General features: G+C 47.1%; 1 protein-coding gene across 1 annotated transcript; it reads right to left on the bottom strand.

The window, feature by feature from the left end:
- Positions 1-1,079: 1,079 nt before the first annotated feature.
- On the bottom strand, positions 1,080-2,033 carry LOC138262368 (olfactory receptor 5J3-like). The gene has a single exon (XM_069212266.1). The coding sequence runs from the start codon at positions 2,031-2,033 to the stop codon at positions 1,080-1,082; it is 954 nt and encodes a 317-aa protein (XP_069068367.1).
- Between the last annotated feature and the right edge of the window lie 18,771 nt (positions 2,034-20,804).

Raw genomic sequence — 20,804 nt, 5'->3', positions numbered from 1 at the left:
GAGTACCCTGTGTTTGGGGTGTGTCTGAGTGAATGCACAAGGAGCTGTCAACCAAGCCCAGCCAGACGTGGATTGTAAGGCACAGAAGGATTTAAGTGCAAAGAAATGCTCACTTTCTAAAAGTGGCATTTCTAGAATAGTAATATTAAATCCGACTTCACCAGTCAGCAGGATTTTGTATTACCATTCTGGCCATACTAAATATGACCTTCCTGCTCCTTTCAGATCAGCAGCTGCCACTTCAACAGTGTATGAGGGCAGCCCCAATGTTAGCCTATGAAGGGAGCAGGCCTCACAGTAGTGTAAAAACGAATTCAGGGGTTTTACACTACCAGGACATATAACTACACTGGTACATGTCCTGCCTTTTACCTACACAGCACCCTGCTCTAGGGGTTACCTAGGGCACACATTAAGGGTGACTTATATGTAGAAAAAGGGGAGTTCTAGGCTTGGCAAGTACTTTTAAATGCCAAGTCGAGGTGGCAGTGAAACTGCACACACAGGCCTTGCAATGGCAGGCCTGAGACAAGGAAAAGGGGCTACTTAAGTGGGTGGCACAACCAGTGCTGCTGGCCCACTAGTAGCATTTAATTTACCAGCCCTATGCACATAAAGTGCACCTTACTAGGGACTTATAAGTAAATTAATAGTCCAATCAGGTATGATTCAAGGTTACCATGTTTTAAGGGAGAGAGCATATGCACTTTAGCACTGGTTAGCAGTGGTAAAGTGCGCAGAGTCTAAAAACCAGCAAAAATGAGGTCAGAAAAAGAAAAGGAGGAAGGCAAAAAGTTTGGGGATGACCCTGTCAAAAAGCCAGGTCCAACAGAAACCTTTCCTGAACCTTCTTAAATGAGAGACTCTGGCAACATTTATAGTAAAATGAGAGAAGAAGTACTGAAAATATTTTGGCAGCAGTGCCCCTGTATGTAAACTTCAAAAAACAGAAGTACAAGTCAGCGCAAAATGGGGGAGATCACCCACAAAGAGGGGTTTTCTCAACATGAGCATAATATTCATTATATTTAAACAGTTTTACCACTCAGGTTACTAAACTCTAATCAAAGCACCAGCTTTCACATAGTACTTTGTAAAATGTATCTGCTCATCACCCTTCTCAGTGCTTCCTTTACTTGGGTGTTCCTCAGGCAGTAGATGAAAGGATTGATCATCGGGGTCACGGCAGTGTATATCACCGTCATCACTTTGTCCTTCTGGAGTGAGTAGCTTGATGTCGGCCGGATGTAGTTAAAAAGTACAGTGCCATAGTACAAGGTGACGACAATTAAGTGAGAAGAACAGGTGGAAAAGGTTCTTTGCCTCCCTTCTTTTGTCTGCATCTTTAAAATTGTATATATGATACACATGTAGGAGACCACAACAGACATAAGGGTTACCAACAAAATGAAGGAGGACTCGGTTAGGATAAGTAGCTCATAGCTGGATGTGTCAGAGCAGGAGAGCATCAGCAGTGGTGGGACATCACAGAAGAATTGTTGGATCTGATTGGGCCCACAGTAGGTAAAATTCGAAATAAGCACACTGTATAACACGGAATGCAGGCAGCTCACTATCCAAGAACTAGCTGTCAGAATGGTGCAGACTTTAGTGCTCATGAGAGTGGTGTAATGCAGAGGCCGACAGATGGCTACATATCTGTCTATAGCCATCACTGCTAGAAGAAAAACCTCAGTGGTGGCAAAGAAAGCAAAGAAGTATAGTTGCGTAATACAGTCATAAAAGGGAATTGTCTTCTTATTTATTAGGAGATTTGATAGCATTTTAGGAAGGAGAACTGTGGTCAAGCACATGTCAAGAACAGAGAGGTTGAACAGAAAGAAATACATTGGAGTGTGAAGCTGAGAGTCAGCCACAATGATAGTGCTGATACTAGAGTTCCCGCCTAAAGTGATCAAATACATTGCAAGGAAGAGGAAAAATAGGACTGGGTTCTGCCCTGGGTGGTCTGAGAGTCCCAGCAGGATGAATTCTTTAACCACGGTTAGGTTTGTCAGTTTGGTGTGAGCCATTGAATCTGCAAAAATGAAGAAAACATTCTTAAAAGAATTTCTTTGAACTGTATATCCCTGGAGCTAATTTAGATCTCTATATAAAAAATACATATCTTAAGTGATTTTAGCATTGCAGACAAACCCTCAAGCCCTTGAAATTTGGCCACAAAGGTCGAATTGTAATCGTATTTCCTCAAATACAATGAGCAAGATTTGCTAGAGGTGTCCTACATACTAGTAAACAGAGCATTACCAGTGACATTATCAGTGACTTCACTTTGATCTCACCTGAGGTATCACTTATTACATTGCAGACGAAGAAAAATCCAAATTCATTGAAGCTATGGACGTCGAATTTGCTTTATACATACACACACACGCTCACACACACAGCTGTACATTCCTTTAACAAATCTCAATTTACGTCTTATGTATACACATCTTGGCAAATATATCACATCTATAGCTACCCGTCAGATATTTCACTCTGAACACAGTGGTGTTTCAACATCCTGATCACTTCTTTCTTTCTTTCAAGTACTATTCGAAAATACCAAAGGTTTCTTGTACCAATCCAAAGAATGATTGTGTATGTATACATTCTTCAGTGGTGAATGGCAAAGGAGTAAATTTTCTGCATTATACGGAGGCATGCAAAATAAAATGCTTATTGAACATTGTGGTATTTAAACATGGTTGCTGCCATTATTTCAAAGAATAGTGGCCTCACTGTCCTTCCAATTTGCCCTGACCACTTGCATCTTTGAAAAACTTCAGCCATAAGGATAAAAGTTAATCAGAACTTAGGCCCTCATTCTGACCTTGGTGGGCGGCGGAGGCCGCCCGCCAAAGTCCCGCCATCAGGTTACCGTTCCGCGGTCGAAAGACCGTGGCGGTAATTCTGACTTTCCCGCTGGGCTGGCGGGCGGTCGCCTTCAGGCCGCCCGCCAGCCCAGCGGGAAAGAGGCTTCCACGATGAAGCCGGCTCGGAATCGAGCCGGCGGAGCGGAAGCTGTGCGACGGGTGCAGTTGCACCCGTCGCGTATTTCACTGTCTGCGCAGCAGACAGTGAAATACATTTAGGGGCCCTCTTACGGGGGCCCCTGCAATGCCCATGCCAGTGGCATGGGCACTGCAGGGGCCCCCAGGGGCCCCGCGACCCACCCTACCGCCATCCGGATCCCGGCGGTCGGACCGCCGGGATCTGGATGGCGGTAGGGGGGGTCGGAATCCCCTCGGCGGCGCAGCAAGCTGCGCCGCCTTGGAGGATTCAATGGGGCGGCGGTACACTGGCGGGAGACCGCCAGTGTTGCCGGTCCGACCGCGGCTTTACCGCCGCGGTCGGAATCCCCATTGGAGCACCGCCGGCCTGTCGGCGGTGCTCCCGCGGTCCTCCGCCCTGGCGGTCTTTGACCGCCAGGGTCAGAATGACCGCCTTAGTGTACTATGGATCTATAAATGAACCCTGCCACATCTAATTTTAGGACAATGGACCTTAAGGGCTTCTAATAGGAATGAAATACAAATCACAAGCAGGTAACACAAGTTAAATACTGGTTACTTTTGAAAGAAAATATAGTCATGCTAATTAGGTTTTTTGCTGGTGATATATATATATTGCTTCAGATCTGTTACAATCTGTAGTCATTTTTTAGGGGTGAACAATAAATTCTACTCCACAGGTAGAGTGTGTGGAGTTTTGGCCACCCCATGTTACACTTGTACGCAGAGTTCCGGACAAACTCTGCCAACCAATGAGTGGTAGAGTTTTTTCTCATGCACGACTCGCCAATGGGAAGTTGGTGAGCATGAGCAAGAATTGGCGACTTTAAGTACCAGTTTCAGGAGCTAGGCGGCCACCTGGTAAGATTTTACCAGTGTGGGTGGTCACAGACGGTGCTCACGACCATTCGTCGTGAGAAAGCTGCAGCTCGAGTAAAAAATCTACTCGAGCTGCAGCAAGGAAGCACAGCCATCTGGTGCTTTGCATAGTGCCGTTCTCGCTAATTTTGCAGTGAGGAACAAGCTCTCCGCACTAAAAATCAGAGCTAGCAGTGCAACATGCTGATTTCCACCCACTTGTGTAACTCTGCAAAATGTTTTTATATAACTCCATAGAATTTCGCTGAGTGAAACTCCATGTGTTCCGCCCACACCTCATTTTACATAGCATGGTCACATTTCACCAGCACTTAGACGCTAAGTGATTTGTGAAATTCTTCTGATTTGCTTTCGCAAGTTATATGAATTTCAGGAAAATTATGTGAAATAGCATGTAATTACATTAAATAGAAAGTCATCATACAGCAGTATAATTTAGGGCAAAATGTGACCTTGCAGCTGCATTTGATGTAAGGACGCATTGTACTGGCTTTTCGCTTTTATTCTGGAGCACTCGAGGTAACATTTTTCTACAAATAGCGTACAGTTACGCAATGTGGCGTAAAGGAGTAGTTTGGGAATTTCACGTGATAAGCATAACCTAATTAGAGTCATGTTATTTAAAATATATCCTTGGCCTACTGGAGACCATGTTGCCAGTAGGTGAACTATGGATATGCTCCTAGTAGTAGTAGTTGTGATAGTGGTTCAATGTCACAAATATTTACCAGTTTTGTTTTCAAGGCCACTGTGGCCAACACATGTTGACACAGAAACAGCTCTACTTCCAACAATTACCAGTCACACTGGTCCATGTGAGATGCATGGTCCATAACTTTCACTAGCAACAGTACCAGGTATTTTATTAAATGCTTGTTAGACGTGGCATCCTTGGCGTGGTTTCCCCTAACTTTTTGCCTCTGTTTCCCAGGTTGTTGATGTGTGCTGGAATATATTTTTGCTGTTTTTAATACTCTGGTTACTTTAGCACTGCTATCCAGTGCTAAAGTACAAGTGTTCCTATGTAAAAGGTATGTGTAATTGGCTTTCCATGATTGGCATATTTTATTTACGAGTTCGTCCCTAGTACAGTGCAGTAGTATTATTAGGCGTGCAGCATTGGTTGTGCCATCAACATTAGTAGCCCTGTAAACATGGCTCAGACCTGCAGTGTCTGTATATGCAGTTTTTAACAGCTAATTGTACTTGGCAAGTGTACCCTCTTGCCAGACCTAAAACATTCCCATTTTAAACATATAAGGTACCCTTAAGGTAAGCCCTTGCTAGCCCCATGGGTGGGGTGCAGTGTATGTTAAAGGTGGAACATGTACTTACGTGTTTTACATGTCCTGACAGTGAAATACCAACAAATTTGGGTTTTGTGCAAGGCCTATCTCTCTCATAGGTTAACATGGGGGCAGCCTTTAAATAATATTAAAGTCCAAATTCCCTTTAGGAGCAGATAGAAATATGGAGTTTAGGGTCTCTGAGCTCACAATTTAAAAACACATCTTTTAGTGATTTGGTTTTCAGATTGTTGGTTTGAAAATGCCACTTTTAGATAGTAACCATTCTGTGACTCTGGCTGTTTGTGGATTGTCTATCTGGGTCAGTTTGACATGGGCGAAAACATGTGGAGAAGTGTGGCACAATGGTTAGAGTGGCAGACCCTGATGCAGAGATCTGGCCCGGGAGCAGGGTTCAATTCCCACCTTGGCAGGACTTGGGCTCAATTCCCTTGGACCAGATAATTCTTGCTGCGGTGCCTAATCTAATTAACAGGTCCCACTCTGTAACTCTGGGCAATAGCTTGCTTAATCTACACAATGGCCCTCACAGCGCTTGGATGCCTGGCTTCACCCTGGGGCTGTCCAGGAGTGGGCGCCTAAAGGGAAAACCCAGGAGGGGTTCCACAGTGGTATGCGTACAATGTCTTGAGACCCTAATGGGTGAGTAGCGAGCTATACAAGTGTGAAGTTGACAGTTAGGCTGTTTGCACCTCTCTCTAGACGGTGACACAAAGGGAGCTGGGGTGTAGCCTGCATATCCTGATGAGCCATCTGTGTTGGGAGGGGGAAGAAGTGGTCACTCACACCTGAAAGGGCTGTGCCTGCCCTCACACAATCCAGTCTCCAACCCCCTGGTGTGTGCCTGGGGCCTTGGCTAGACAAGGAAGGTCTTACAAACACTTGAGACTTTGCTTGAAGTTTGGAAACTTCAAAGGCAGAAAGGGGTATAAGTAGTGGACCCAAAACCCCAGACTCTAGATTATTTCAAGGATTCAAGGGGAACCTCTGCCTGGAGAAGAGCTGTGGAGAAGTGATGCCCTGTCCTGTGACTGTGCTATGTTGGGCTAGCCTGCAATTGCTGCTTCTGCCTGTACAAGGGGACAGAGACTGGACTTTGTTTGCATTCCTGCTTGAGAGGTTTCTCCAAGGGCTTGGAGTAAAGCTTGCCTCCTGTTTTGAAGCCTCAGGCACAGCAAGGCTTCACCATCCAGTTCTGAGTCTGCGTGCGGTGGACTCTAGCTTGTCTGAGGGTGCCATTCCAGTTCCTGGGCCCCTTGAAGTGAATTTCTGGACAAAAAACAGTCTAACGACTCCATGCGACGTTGCAAAGGATGCCGCTGCCCGGAACGGTAACGCTGCCTGTCCCAAGGCAATGGACCTCGTGGAAGTCTGACGACCCAGTAGGCCTCGCCATGCTGCAGTTGCTGAACCCACCCGACTTCGCTGACACTGGAGTGTTGCAAGTCCAATGTCAATGATGACCCAATGCCATTGCTGTGCCTGCAGCCTTGTGACGTCATTGCAACCCTGTGAGGTTGCCCCACAGAATCGTGACTTAGCTGGACTTCGTGTTTGCCAGAAACCAAGGAACTGACTTCGTATCCGACACAGCTTCACTTTCACCACCCTCAGTAAAGACCCAAGGCCATTGAGCGACGCCTGACCCCTTCTGCCCCGTGGCACTGGAACCGACGCCGCATAAGATGCAGTGAGGCCTCGCTCCACGACTCCGTGCACCAGCCTGTTTCTTACAGTTTCACTAAGGTCATGTACCTAGGAGTCGAATGACTTCGTAACCGGGGTCATTGCTGTCGCATTGTGGGAAACGACTGTCACGAAGCCGCATTGTACTAACTTTCAGTATTTGTGCCTTAAGGAACTGTTTTCATGCTAAAGTCGTATTTTTAACTGTATTTTGTGTTTTTAAAAAAATCATATTTGGTCTTGTTTATTCAGATAAAATAATACTTATTTGTCTAATCCTGTGTTGTGTCATTTTGTAGTGGTTCACTGTATTACTGTGTGTGTTTGTACAAATACTTAACACACTGTCTCAGAAGTTAAGCCTACCTGCTCATGCCAAGCTAATAAGGGAGTGAACGGAGGTTAACTGAGTGTGATTCACCTTTGCCCTGACTAAAGTGAGGGTCATTGCTTGGAAAGGGGGTAACGTGACTGCCAACCAAAGACACCATTTCTAACAGTGCTGTTATGAATGCACTGTGAACCTAAAACAAATAGCTTATTTCCCTTGCAAGGCTTGTGTCTTGGTGCACAGGTGCCTTTGGATTTTTTACAATATGGGGGCAAAAAGAAAACACTTCTATTTTCCTGATGAGTGATAGGGTGGCCTTTGAGTGCACATAACAACTGGTAAATGATTATGAGGCTACACTTTCCTTCTGACTTTAGAGGGATGTCTAGTGATGACCTGCAGTCCGCACCGTTTGTGTTGTCCTTAGAAAGACCCCTGGTAACAACCTGAGGTACTGCACTCTTCTGCAGCTAATATAATTAAGAATGAGGAGCAGATTAAGTAATCAGTTTTGGGAATTGGTCAGGAGGGTTGTAGGGTCACCTGCAATATCTGACAGAAAATGCAGCATTTTACTGGCAAATTATACTGGCATTTAAGTTTACTCAGTAATGCATAGGCTGTCCTGTTTTCAGTGTTTATTTTTTGTAGATTACATTGGTGTTTCCTCAGTATTTTTCAAACCTTTAGAAATCAGTAATTATTAGTGTATAATCAGCTGGCTAACCCCCAAATAGACAGAAACTGTGTTTTTCCAGTGTTGTTTTTATGCAGGGGTTGTTATAAAGCACATATTTTATATAAAGGAAAAGTAATGCAGGGAAGGTAGAGTCTTTCCATTAGAAATCTGTCCAATGGACTTTTGTTAGTCATATTGAGAGTAGTAATCCTAATCAGTTTGAAACCATGGGAAAATAGATCATGACTCTCTCCAGCTCTTCTCCATTGTATCCTCTTTCCTTGTGAGGTTTCAGTCTATCACAGGTAAGTGTATTGTGAGGCTCTCAATATGTTGCATGGTCAGTTACAGCTCCACATCATTCTTACAGGCCTCTCAAGACAAAAGATTTGTCCCTAAATGGGTTGTTTATTGGCATACTTCCATACCTCAGAAGGTGCCTGACAAAATGTCTTAAATGTTTGGGGCAATGTCTGCACTGGTGTATTGTTATGTATATATATCTGTTGTGAGAATTCTAAATGCAACAGTACCCCACACTCGTCTTGTAAGAAAGTGGATTACTGGTTAAGGAGAGTGAAACCCTTCTCAAGAAGAAACCACAATCCTTGACAGGGTGAAGTCACGTGCAAACCCCAAATTAACCTATGCTCAACCCTCTGCTAGCTTGGCCCGGAGCAGCCAGGCTAAACTTAGAGTCAATGTGTAAAGTATGCATGCAGCACTTCAAACAGTAGTAAAGTGAAAACACAACACAAGAAGAATCTCACACCAAATTGGAAAAAATAGAGTGAACTTTATCAAATAAAACAAGACACAAATTACAATAACCCAATTAGTAGAACTGGAGATATGCAAGTTTAAAGATTTAAGTGAAAATCCCACCAAAAAACTGTAAAAGCCAACTGTGGTTATCTGATTGTCCCAGACTGGGACAAAGTCACAAGTTCAGGCTGACCACAGTGAAGGGCGGGCTAGCTACAAGGACCCAGTCAGGGCTGCTGAACAAGAGTACATTAAATGCTAGGTGCAGAGAATGCGAAGTCCTTTGCATTGAGTTGAGCTCGGTGGTGTCAAGAAATCACTGGCATGGGGCATCCGTTGCTAGGTCCCGTGCCAAGATGCATCAAGCAGCAAAGTCAGTGACTGAAGACCGCAGCTTGAGAGGTCCTGTGTCGTCATCGAGGAAGCAGCTGTTGCTTGCAGAGACTTGCATAGCGATGCATTGGGGCTGAGTTTGGGGTGCATTGCACTGGGCAAGTGCTGGTGAAGCCACTCGAGGTTGGGAAGACTTGTCTTGAGATGTGTTGTACTGCTTTGAGCTGGACAGGTTGTTGACTTCGAGATGTGTCACACTGGGTCGGGCTGTCAGTGCTGCAGAGGAAAGGTGCAGTCATACGTTGGAGCTGAAAGCAACTGCGGAATGCTTGGTCGATAGCGTGCATTGCATTGATCAAGCTTGCGAAGCTGTTGAGGTGATGCGCAGTCAACTGACCCTTGGAGATCTTGGAGTCATGGGACACACAGGCAGACTAGTTTTAGCAAGGCAGCTCAGAGCAGAAGAGTCCTGGTGCAGCAACAGCAGTCCTTGGCAGCATAGCAATCCTTGGGAAGCAAAGCAGGTCAGCATGTCTGACTTCACAGCTGGCTTGTCCTTCTTCCTGGTAGAGTCAACAAGTCTAGAAGTGATTTGATGAGTTAGGGTCTGAGGTCCAATATTACTACCTGAAGGATTATTTACAAGCCCTGTGCACTGTTGGAACATCACTTTTAATGACATTCGTGTGGCTCACACTGCAGAGTCATATCTGCAAGGCCAAGTAACGCCACCCTGCATGGCTTTTCATAACATTGTAGATATGGAATGAGGCTACGCAGCACAAGTCGCTTTGTTGCCTCACACTGTCTCACACTGTTACTGTTCCACAGAATACTCATGATATTTGACACACTTCCAGATTTACAACATGCTGTAAACCTAGGAATGACTCAAAAGCCTACGCTTCTCTAAGGGAGCCATACGGGAGGCGTAATGAGGAGAAATAATATTATTTCTCCTTGTTATTTTCCTCGATCTGGGTGTGCTACATTTTTCAGCACACAGAGTAAGAGGAAATCTCCTCCATTGGTTTCCCTTCCTGCTCAAAAATAAATCATACTTACAATGCAGACACCCTTACACCATGGTGCAAGGGGGCATGCATTGGTGCATGGCAGCCAATTGTGTGCGAGTGCTGTGGAAAAGCACAGTAATGCACCATATCTTACAGATAGAGCACATTCCTGCCCTTTTCTTTTAATGCAGGGCACAGCTGCAAGAAGGCTTGAGATGCTGCCCTGTACCAAAAACTTGCAAGTATGCCCCTTAGTGTCCACTTTGAAGCAGGAAAAACCTTTAGAGGTTGCCACCCCAGAGTTGCTTGGAATTTCCTGCCTCCTTACCTTGGTCCCAGATTTTCTGTGGTCACAATAGATGGCATGCACCTATTGCACCTGTTGAAACACCAGGTATTATTATATAAATGTCTTTTTATTCCAGCAACATGGCTATGTACACTTCTAACCCACACAAAGTACATCCACAATTGAAGATGTAGCGGTGTGAGCATTTGGTAACCGTTTGGGATTCACACTCAGTCCTGGTAAAACTCAAATTGTTTAGCTTGAAAACTTTAGTTGGAAAATCCCCATGTAACTAACTCACCTAGATTTTTATAACAAACTGTTAGAAATGGGGTCTTTGGTTGACAGTCAGGTTACCCCCTGTTCAAGCAAGGACCCTCACTCTAGTCAGGGTAAAAGAGAATCACCCTCAGCCAACCCCTGCTTAAACCCTTGGTAGCTTGGCAGAGCAGTAGGCTTAACTTCAGAGCGCTAGGTGTAAAGTATTTGCACCAACACACACAGTAACTTAATGAAAACACTACAAAATGACACAACAACGGTTTAGAAAAATAGGAAATATTTATCTAAACAAAACAAGACCAAAACAACAGAAATCCAACATACACAAGTCAAGTTATGAATTTTTAAAGATTAAACTAAAAAATAACGCTTAGAAACAAAAATGCTTCGATGAGATGTTAACACGGCGTCGTGATGGAGTCGTTCCCAACAAGCCAACACCAGCGGCGCCGGACACGGAGTCGTGTAGACCCCCAAGTACAGTACCTTTGGTGAAGAGTGAAAACAAGCTGATGCGCGAAGTCGGGGATCGCGGCGTCTGTGCGAAACCTTGAATCCGTGCACTTCGAGCGGCGTCGGTCACGACGTGGTGCGGCGACTTCCACGGAGTCGCGGACTTCAGCGGGGTTGCAGCGGCGTCAGGCCTGCGAAGAGCGTCGCATTCCAGCGAAGGTCACGGCGTCAGGTGCAGGCGGCATTACCGGATTCAGCAGCGGCGTCGGTCCGGAGTCGTCCGAAGTCGAGTTCCTTGGATTTCCACCAGCTTTCCTTTCAAGGGCCCAGGGACTGGATAGGGCACCACTTGTCGGGGCAGGAGTCTCTCCAGAGACTCCAGGTGCTGGCAGAGAGAAGTCTTTGCTGTCCCTGAGACTTCAAACAACAGGAGGAAAGCTCTAAATCAAGCCCTTGGAGATTTCTTCACAAGATGGAAGGCACACAAAGTCCAGTCTTTGCCCTCTTACTCTGGCAGAAGCAGCACTGCAGGAAAGCTCCACAAAGCACAGTCACAGGCAGGGCAGCACTTCTTCCTCTGCTATCAGCTCTTCTCCAGGCAGAGGTTCCTCATGGTTCCAGAAGTGTTTCTGAAGTCTGTAGATTTGGGTGCCCTTCTTATACCCATTTTAGTCTTTGAAGTCCCCTTTCTCCAAAGGGGACTCACACCTACTTGTGAAATCCTGCCTTGCCCAGGCAAGGCCTCAGACACACAGCAGGGGGTTGGAGCCGGCATTGTCAGAGGCAGGCACAGTCCTTTCAGATGAGAGTGACCACTCCACCCCTCCCTCCTAGCAGAGATGGCTAATCAGGAAATGCAGGTTACACCCCAGCCCCCTTTGTGTCACTGTCTAGTGCGAGGTGAAAAACAACCCAACTGTCAAACTGACCCAGACAGGGAATCCACAAACAAGGCAGAGTCACAGAATGGTTTAAGCAAGAAAATGCTCACTTTCTAAAAGTGGCATTTTCAAACGCACAATCTTAAAATCAACTTTACTAAAAGATGTATTTTTCAATTGTGAGTTCAGGGACCCCAAACTCCACATGTCCATCTACTCTCTAGGGGAATCTACACTTTAATCATATTTAAAGGTAGCCCCCATATTATCCTATTAGAGAGACAGGCCTTGCAACAGTGAAAAACGAAATTGGCAGTATTTCACTGTCAGGACATATAAACCACATTACTATATGTCCTACCTTATCCATACACTGCACCCTGCCTTTGGGGCTACCTAGGGCCTGCCTTAGGGGTGCCTTACATGTAAGAAAAGGGAAGGTTTAGGCCTGGCAAGTGGGTACACTTGCCAAGTCGAATTTACAGTGTAAAAATACACACACAGACACTGCAGTGGCAGGTCTGAGACATGATTACAGAGCTACTTATGTGGGTGGCACAACCAGTGCTGCAGGCCCACTAGTAGCATTTGATTTACAGGCCCTGGCACCTCTAGTGCACCTTACTAGGGACTTACTAGTAAATCAAATAGGCCAATCATGGATAAACCAATTACATACAATTTACACTGAGAGCATATGCGCCTCAGCACTGGTTAGCAGTGGGAAAGTGCTCAGAGTTCAAAAGCCAACAGCGACAGGTCATAAAAAAACAGGAGGCAAAAAGATTCAGGATGACCCTGCATAAGCAAAAGTGCAACACGACCCCCTACCAGCCTAAAGCCAGGGGAGAACAATCAATACCTTGATGTACTTCCCTAATTGGGGCGATAGAACAAGGACCCAGGCCCACAACAGCAGGGGCATGTTCCAGTTCTACGCCTTCCTGACTCCAGTTGGATCCCTCTGTCCATACTCTCAGGGCCCACTAAGCTAACCCATGGGGAACCCTTCTCGACATCTGCAGACACCATCTGTGCAGCGCCTAACTTTACTTTGCTCACAGATGTATTGCAATGGGCAGATAGTACCACCAGGGCCAACACAGTGGTGGTGCCCACTCCACCCCTGGGGTGTGACTCTCGTTCCCCCCCCAGGGGAAGCTCTGTCCACCAGGACAGCAAGCCACAGTGACCCCTGACAACTGTCAGGGATGAGAGCCTGACCTCAGGCCTCTCCAACCACTGTGACTGTGGAGAGTGGGGGGCGGTAGCCCCAGGTGCCTGACACCCTTTGACCACTCTACTTTCCACCAGGTCAGAGAAGATAACCTGACCCTGGTCCTCCCCTCTGGGGCTCTGTACCCTCCCTCCAGGAGCGGCACCCCTAGAGTAAAAAATTGTCAGGGTGCTTGTAGAAGCAGTCCTGCACAATTCTTCTACCAGTGCAGGGATGTTAACCTGCAACTGATCCTCCAACCTGGGGTCTGTACCTTCAGGTTGGGCCAGGGGTGAGGCTTCCCTCCCCCTGCCCTCTCTTCTGGGGTCCTGAACCACCCAACTAGGAGTGTCCCCCCCATAAGACAACATGGTATGGGCACTGTTAGCAGTAGCCCCTTCCTCCAGGTCAGGGGGGGCACCCTGAACCTGGCCTTCCAATCCAGGGTCTGTACCCTTAGATTGCTCTGGGGTCAGGGGTGAGTCTTTCTCTACCCTTCCCCTACTCTCAGGGTTCTGCACCCACCCCTCAGGGAGAGTACCCCTTGAAATCACACCAGGGGGGATGATTGGGCAAACCGCCCTGCCCTTCAGGTCAGGGTTTATCCCCTGCACCTGATCCTCCAGTCCAGGGTCTGTACCCACAGACTGGACCACTGCCTGGCAACCCAGGACTTCCTGGGGGGCATACCTACCCCCCACCAGGTCAGAGTTTACCCTCTGAACCTGGTCATCCAACCCAGAGTCAACACCCTGAGGTTGAACCACTGCCTGGCGCACCAGGACTTCCTTGGGAGCACACTTACCCCCCATCAGGTCACAGTTTACCCCCTGAACCTGATCATTCAACCCAGAGTCACCACCCTGCGGTTGAACCATTGCCTGGCACACCAGGACTTCCAGGGGGGCACACTTACCCCCCTCAAGGGACACACTGTCCCGAAGGGCCACACAAGAGTCTGGCTGGCGCAGGTCTCCTGACCTCTGCCCATCTGACAGAGTCTGGATTCCCCCCAACCCAGAAATGGTCTCACCAAGGTCATTCATGGGGGGCTCTGCTCTCAGAGCTGACCCCTGACCCTTCAGGTTCTCCACTGGGGTCCACAACCCCCTCTCAACCCTCTGTCTGGACTTCTGCACCCCCTCACTAGGAGTGGTACTGCCAGACACCTGAACTTGTGGGACGCTGGCTACAGCCGCCCCCCCAAGTTCTCCTGACACTGTGGGGTCTCCCTCAACAGATGGCCCTATGGTACAGGCTAGGCTCCCCTCCTGGTGTTCCCTCATGGAACCCTACAGGACCTGGGACCGGATCTTGGGCAACTTGGGCCTCAACCCATCCCCATTCCCTCTCCTCTGAGACTGGACATGGGGTCCCTCACCCATCCCACTACACTGGGACCTACCTGGGACACTACAATCCTTCCCTACCTCACCTGGTTGGGAACTACCTAGACCACTCCTCTCAGGAGCACCCCCAAATGCCTCTTCAGACTCTCTGGTACTAACCCAGAAGTCAACCTCCATTGTAAGCTCCCTGGGGTCAGAGAACTCACACTCCACCTGGTGTTGGCATAGCTCTGGAAAATAAGGACTAGACATATGCTCTCCAGCAATTACATCACTCAGCCCCTCACATGAATTAACCAAAGTACCCTTCACCCAACCATCCAGTGACTCTGCTTTGAAAAAGCACCCCACATCACCCTCCTGAGACTGGTGAGACAGTACCTGACTGTCCCTGACACTCAACCCACACTCTTCTGGGATGTCTTCACACTCCATAACCAGGACTTCTACCTGGGGGGAACCCCTCTCTCTGTCACTCTCACCTAGAGTCAGTAGAGTGTCCCTCCCACCAGTAGGAATATGACTCCCCATGCCAGTTTCCCAATCCACCTCAGGGACCCTGTGCATCACTGGAGCTACCTCATACCCCTGAACCTCCTGGTGTGTGTTAACTCCCTCCTTCAAGTAGGGCACCACATCTCTGGGCATGTGCACTTCTTCAGCAGCACTAGATATAAAATTGTTGCTGCCATCATTCCAGCTGGATTCAGCCCTCATGACTTCCAGCTCCTTCATTTTGAGCTCATAAGCCCAAATCCTCTTTTTGATCTCTAAGTCCCTCCTCCTTTCTTCCAACTCCTTCTCCCTTTGCATCCTCAACTCCTTGAACCGGCGAGCCCTCTCTGCCTGTCTGTCCTGTAACTCTTCAGGAGTCAGACCCTTGGATGACACCCTGCTACCCCTCCTGGGGACCCTCCCCCCAGGCGTAACAGGTACCTCCACAACACCACTGTGTATCCTCTGAACTTCCCCACCCACATTCCCCTCCTCTGTGTGCCCTCCAGCCTTCTTGATTGTCACCCAGGCCCTCTGTGCCTTTTGCAGATCCCCCTCCCTGATGGAGCTCTCAGTGGGACAGTCGAGATCTTTAAGGAACTGTTTCAATTGAGCAACAGAGTACTCCTTCAGTGTCTCTATTTCAAACACAGCTCCAGCTGTTGCATCTCCAGATTGAGACATGGTGGTCACAAGTGCAAAGTTCCAAAGGCAGAAAATAAGTTCCCAATGAAGTAAAAAGAATCCGTCAAGGGATCAGCAAAATCATGGAAGTAGAACAAAAAGGAGTCCTTAAGAGAAAAAGCAACAGATCACCAAACAAGTAGTATGTGGTCACGTAGTGGTCTGAACTCAAACAGTAGTGTACACTTAATCACTGTATGTCAAGTACAAATACAAGTCCAAATCCCAACTGCTGATCACCAATGTTAGAAATGGGGTCTTTGGTTGACAGTCAGGTTACCCCCTGTTCAAGCAAGGACCCTCACTCTAGTCAGGGTAAAAGAGAATCACCCTCAGCTAACCCCTGCTTACCCCCTTGGTAGCTTGGCAGAGCAGTAGGCTTAACTTCAGAGCGCTAGGTGTAAAGTATTTGCACCAACACACACAGTAACTTAATGAAAACGCTACAAAATAACACAACACCGGTTTAGAAACATAGGAAATATTTATCTAAACAAAACAAGACCAAAATGACAAAAATCCAACATACACAAGTCAAGTTATGAAGTTTTAAAGATTAAACTCAAAAATAGCGCTTAGAAACAAAAATGCTTCAATGAGATGTTAACACGGTGTCGTGACGGAGTCGTTCCCAACAAGCCAACACCAGCGGCGCCGGACACGGAGTCGTGTAGACCCCCAAGTACAGTACCTTTGGTGAAGAGTGAAAACAAGCCGATGCGCGAAGTCGGGGATCGCGGCCTCTGTGCGAAACGTTGAATCCGTGCACTTCGAGCGGCGTCGGTCACAACGTGGTGCGGCGACTTCCACGGAGTCGCGGACTTCAGCGGGGTTGCAGCGGCGTCGGGCCTGCGAAGAGCGTTGCGTTCCAGCGAAGGTCACGGCGTCAGGTGCAGGCGGCGTTACCGGATTCAGCAGCGGCGTCGGTCCGGAGTCGTCCGAAGTCGATTTCCTTGGATTTCCACCAGCTTTCCTTTCAAGGGCCCAGGGACTGGATAGGGCACCACTTGTCGGGGCAGGAGTCTCTCCAGAGACTCCAGGTGCTGGCAGAGAGAAGTCTTTGCTGTCCCTGAGACTTCAAACAACAGGAGGCAAGCTCTAAATCAAGCCCTTGGAGATTTCTTCACAAGATGGAAGGCACACAAAGTCCAGTCTTTGCCCTCTTACTCTGGCAGAAGCAGCACTGCAGGAAAGCTCCACAAAGCACATTCACAGGCAGGGCAGCACTTCTTCCTCAGCTATCAGCTCTTCTCCAGGCAGAGGTTCCTCTTGGTTCCAGAAGTGTTTCTTAAGTCTGTAGATTTGGGTGCCCTTCTTATACCCATTTTAGTCTTTGAATTCACCTTTCTTCAAAGGGGACTCACACCTACTTGTGAAATCCTGCCTTGCCCAGGCAAGGCCTCAGACACACAGCAGGGGGTTTGAGCCGGCATTGTCAGAGGCAGGCACAGTCCTTTCAGATGAGAGTGACCACGCCACCCCTCCCTCCTAGCAGAGATGGCTAATCAGGAAATGCAGGTTACACCCCAGCCCCCTTTGTGTCACTGTCTAGTGCGAAGTGAAAAACAACCCAACTGTCAAACTGACCCAGACAGGGAATCCACAAACAAGGCAGAGTCACAGAATTGTTTAAGCAAGAAAATGCTCACTTTCTAAAAGTGGCATTTTCAAGCGCACAATCTTAAAATCAACTTTACTAAAAGATGTATTTTTTAATTGTGAGTTCAGGGAGCCCAAACTCCACATGTCCATCTACTCTCTAGGGGAATCTACACTTTAATCATATTTAAAGGTAGCCCCCATATTATCCTATGAGAGAGACAGGCCTTGCAACAGTAAAAAACGAAATTGGCAGTATTTCACTGTCAGGACATATAAACCACATTACTATATGTCCTACCTTATCCATACACTGCACCCTGCCCTTGGGGCTACCTAGGGCCTACCTTAGGGGAGTCTTACATGTAAGAAAAGGGAAGGTTTAGGACTGGCAAGTGGGTACACTTGCCAAGTCGAATTAGCAGTTTTAAACTGCACACAGACACTGCAGTGGCAAGTCTAAGCCATGTTTACATGGCTACTAAGGTGGGTGGCAAAACCAGTGCTGCAGGCCCACTAGTAGCATTTGATTTACAGACCCTGGGCACCCCTAGTGCACTGTACTAGGGACCTACCAGTAAATCAGATATACCAATCATGGAAATCCAATTACATACACATTTTAAATAGGAGCGCTTGCACTTTTGCACTGGATAGCAGTGGTTAAGTGCCCAGAGTAACAAAAACAGCAAAAACAGAGTCCAGCACACATCACCAAACTGGGAAACAGAGGCAAAATGTTTGGGGAGACCACACCAAGGATGATAAGTCTAACACACTCCTTAAGCAATGGCAAAATAGTCTGATCAGCACATTAATGTAGTGAAAATTGTAACTTCTACAGCATGTTATGTCATGTTTAACTTGTGATGTGCTAATATTTGTATGTACCTCATTTTTATAATACTGAACAGGTCAAATTTTAACTTTATTAGGGGCCACCAAACCTCAAAATTCTTCTGTTCATTGGGTCTGGGAGGTGTTGTAATTTTCTATTTCTATATGAAATTCCACATGAAGAGGGTGATGTTTTCAATCCAGAGATTGTAGCACAGGCTGCAATATATTTTTTATCACTCACAGGGAAGTTGAGGAAACATTTGGGGCCCCGTCAGACACATCTTGTCCCTCTATTGTGTGATTGTCTGGGAGGAATTCACAAAGTCTGACTGCCAGTTACAGCCAGTCATGTGACCCAAGACAGGCTGCAGGCACAAAAGGGCCAAGGGCAGGAAAATGTCAGCTTTCTAAGAGTGAAAAAAGAACAGATGATGGACGGAATGCAGAAAAAATCAACAATTTACCCCCAGTCACAGATCTGGGTTTAATGCATCAGGTTTTTGGCTTGCCATGCTGTTCCAGCTTGGACCCAGCCATATGCAAATCAGTCTTGACCCTGCTCCCCATGGGAACAGTCCAGCGCGAACAGCCAGGCCAGATACTCTTTGGACCACAAACAAGCAACCTGGGACCCGTTTCGGGGTGTCACCCCTCATCAGCCAGGCTAGCTTGAATCCAGTGGCATAGTGGGCACGGACCCCACGTCTGGGCATACCCTTCCCACTTCGGGTGACAAATGCAAAAAGAACAGATGATGGGCAGAATGTGGAACAAATCTAACATTTGGCCCCAGTCACAGATCTGGGTTTAATCCATCATTTTTTTTTGCTTGCCATGCCACTCCAGTTTGGATCCAGCCATATCCAAATCAGTCTTGACCCTGCTCCCCATGGGTACAGTCCAGCCAGAACTGTCAGGCCAGGTCTTCCCTGGACCAGAAACAAGCATCCCGGGGCCACTTTTGGGGTATCACCCCAAATCAGACTGTGCACTGTGTGTACCACTCAGATGCACCACACACCTGAATGTTCATGATACTTTAGTTTGCAGGACAAATCCATTAGAGCTGCTTGTGCCTTGTCGAGGAGAAGTTTATTCTGACTGGACACGCAGCATCCTTTTCATTTTCATATCTCACATTATCCCCTGCCATCTCTGTCCCAACCACAGATAAAGAAAATGATGAGCTACGTAGCTGCAGTGGGCCATGGTCTGTCGCCCGTTGGACTGACATCCCACTGCACACTTATTCACATTTGTTACATAGCCTAAAGTGAGTAGTTACTGAAAATGTGTCAATCGCTTCCAATTTCGCCACATCATGTGTGTGAATTCACCCAACCTTTTTTTCTGCCTCAGAGCTAGGCCTTCTGGTAGTTGTAGTTTAAGGTTTATGAATAGGGGACTTTGTGGCTTTGCCCACAAAATCAACACGCATTTACTGTGTACTCTAGTTAGCCTCTCAAGAATAACAATTGTTCTCAAACTAAGTTTGCACATGCACCATAAGACGAGTGTGGATTCTGCTGGGAATTGCATACTCAGACTACTGACAAGATGCGCTCTGTGCCAGCAGCTACAGTACCTCAGAGTTGGCAGAGGGCTCCATTGTAGCCGGTGCCACGTTGGCAGTGCTATTGTCCAAGGGGCTTAATGAGTAACACATGACTGAAAAACGGACGGTGGAGGGATCTGTTCAGTGGAAGTACAGACCGGGAAAGGTTCTCCCCTTGACATGGAGGTCCGTTTTGATATCACTAGTTACTGACCTGAGGCCATCATGGACCCCATTTCACCTGATGCAGAACACCTGGATGCAACTGTTCCAAGCTGTGATGAGGGCACGAGTCTCCCTCAATAAGGTACTGGGCTTCATTTTCTATTGAAGTGCACTGAACACGCATGTTTTCCGGAGAATCACAGAAAGAAATGTTTACATCTTTATAGAAAAAAGGGGTCAAATGAGGTTACTGTGACAACCAGAAATACATGCTCTCTTCGAATCACTGAGAGAACTAACTAGGCGCTGGTTTATTAAAATGTACACTATTTATAATAAGTACTCAAAAAACTGTATTTATTTCACTCTTTTCCCAGGCACTGTACGAGCTTGGGACTGACTGGTGCTGAACCGATGTGCACAGGTTGCCATCTTTGGCAAGCTCCGAGCTGACACAGGTTACTGTGCACTGTGCACTTTTACAAGGGCGTGCTCCATCGAGCACAATTTTACAAGTTCTGTTCGTCTTCCCCAAACCTTTACCGTATGTTTGACATGCAGTGGCACAAAGTATTGATATACATGTCACGTTACTCCAAATCCGCTGCCTCTTCCTGCACCCCACGAATCGTATGCCTACAGGCGAGAAACCCCAGAGTGGCCCCGCTGGGTCCAACGGAGGGCTCTTAAACTGGTGTTTGAGGTTCTTCTTCTGTGACATTACGGGAATGTGCACTGTGCGTGGTCAAATCTACGTCCAAGTGAATCATTCCAGGCTACTTCTATGTCCTTTTGAACTGTCTGCACTTGATATTTTTATTAATAGTTTTCATGCAGATATTTCAGCCTCTGAAGCATAGAGTAGTGCACAGCTGTTCTTGACAGATGCCACAGCACATGTAGGGGCAGAATTATCAAACGTTATGGAACGCAGTGCAGTAAGACAATGTGCTGTGCTGCGTGACAGGGAGAGGGCAGGAGTG

Source organism: Pleurodeles waltl, chromosome 10, assembly GCF_031143425.1.
Source record: "Pleurodeles waltl isolate 20211129_DDA chromosome 10, aPleWal1.hap1.20221129, whole genome shotgun sequence".
NCBI lineage: Eukaryota > Metazoa > Chordata > Amphibia > Caudata > Salamandridae > Pleurodeles > Pleurodeles waltl.
The sequence above is the reverse complement of the archived record's forward strand: the minus strand, read 5'-3'. Positions and strand labels throughout refer to the sequence as shown.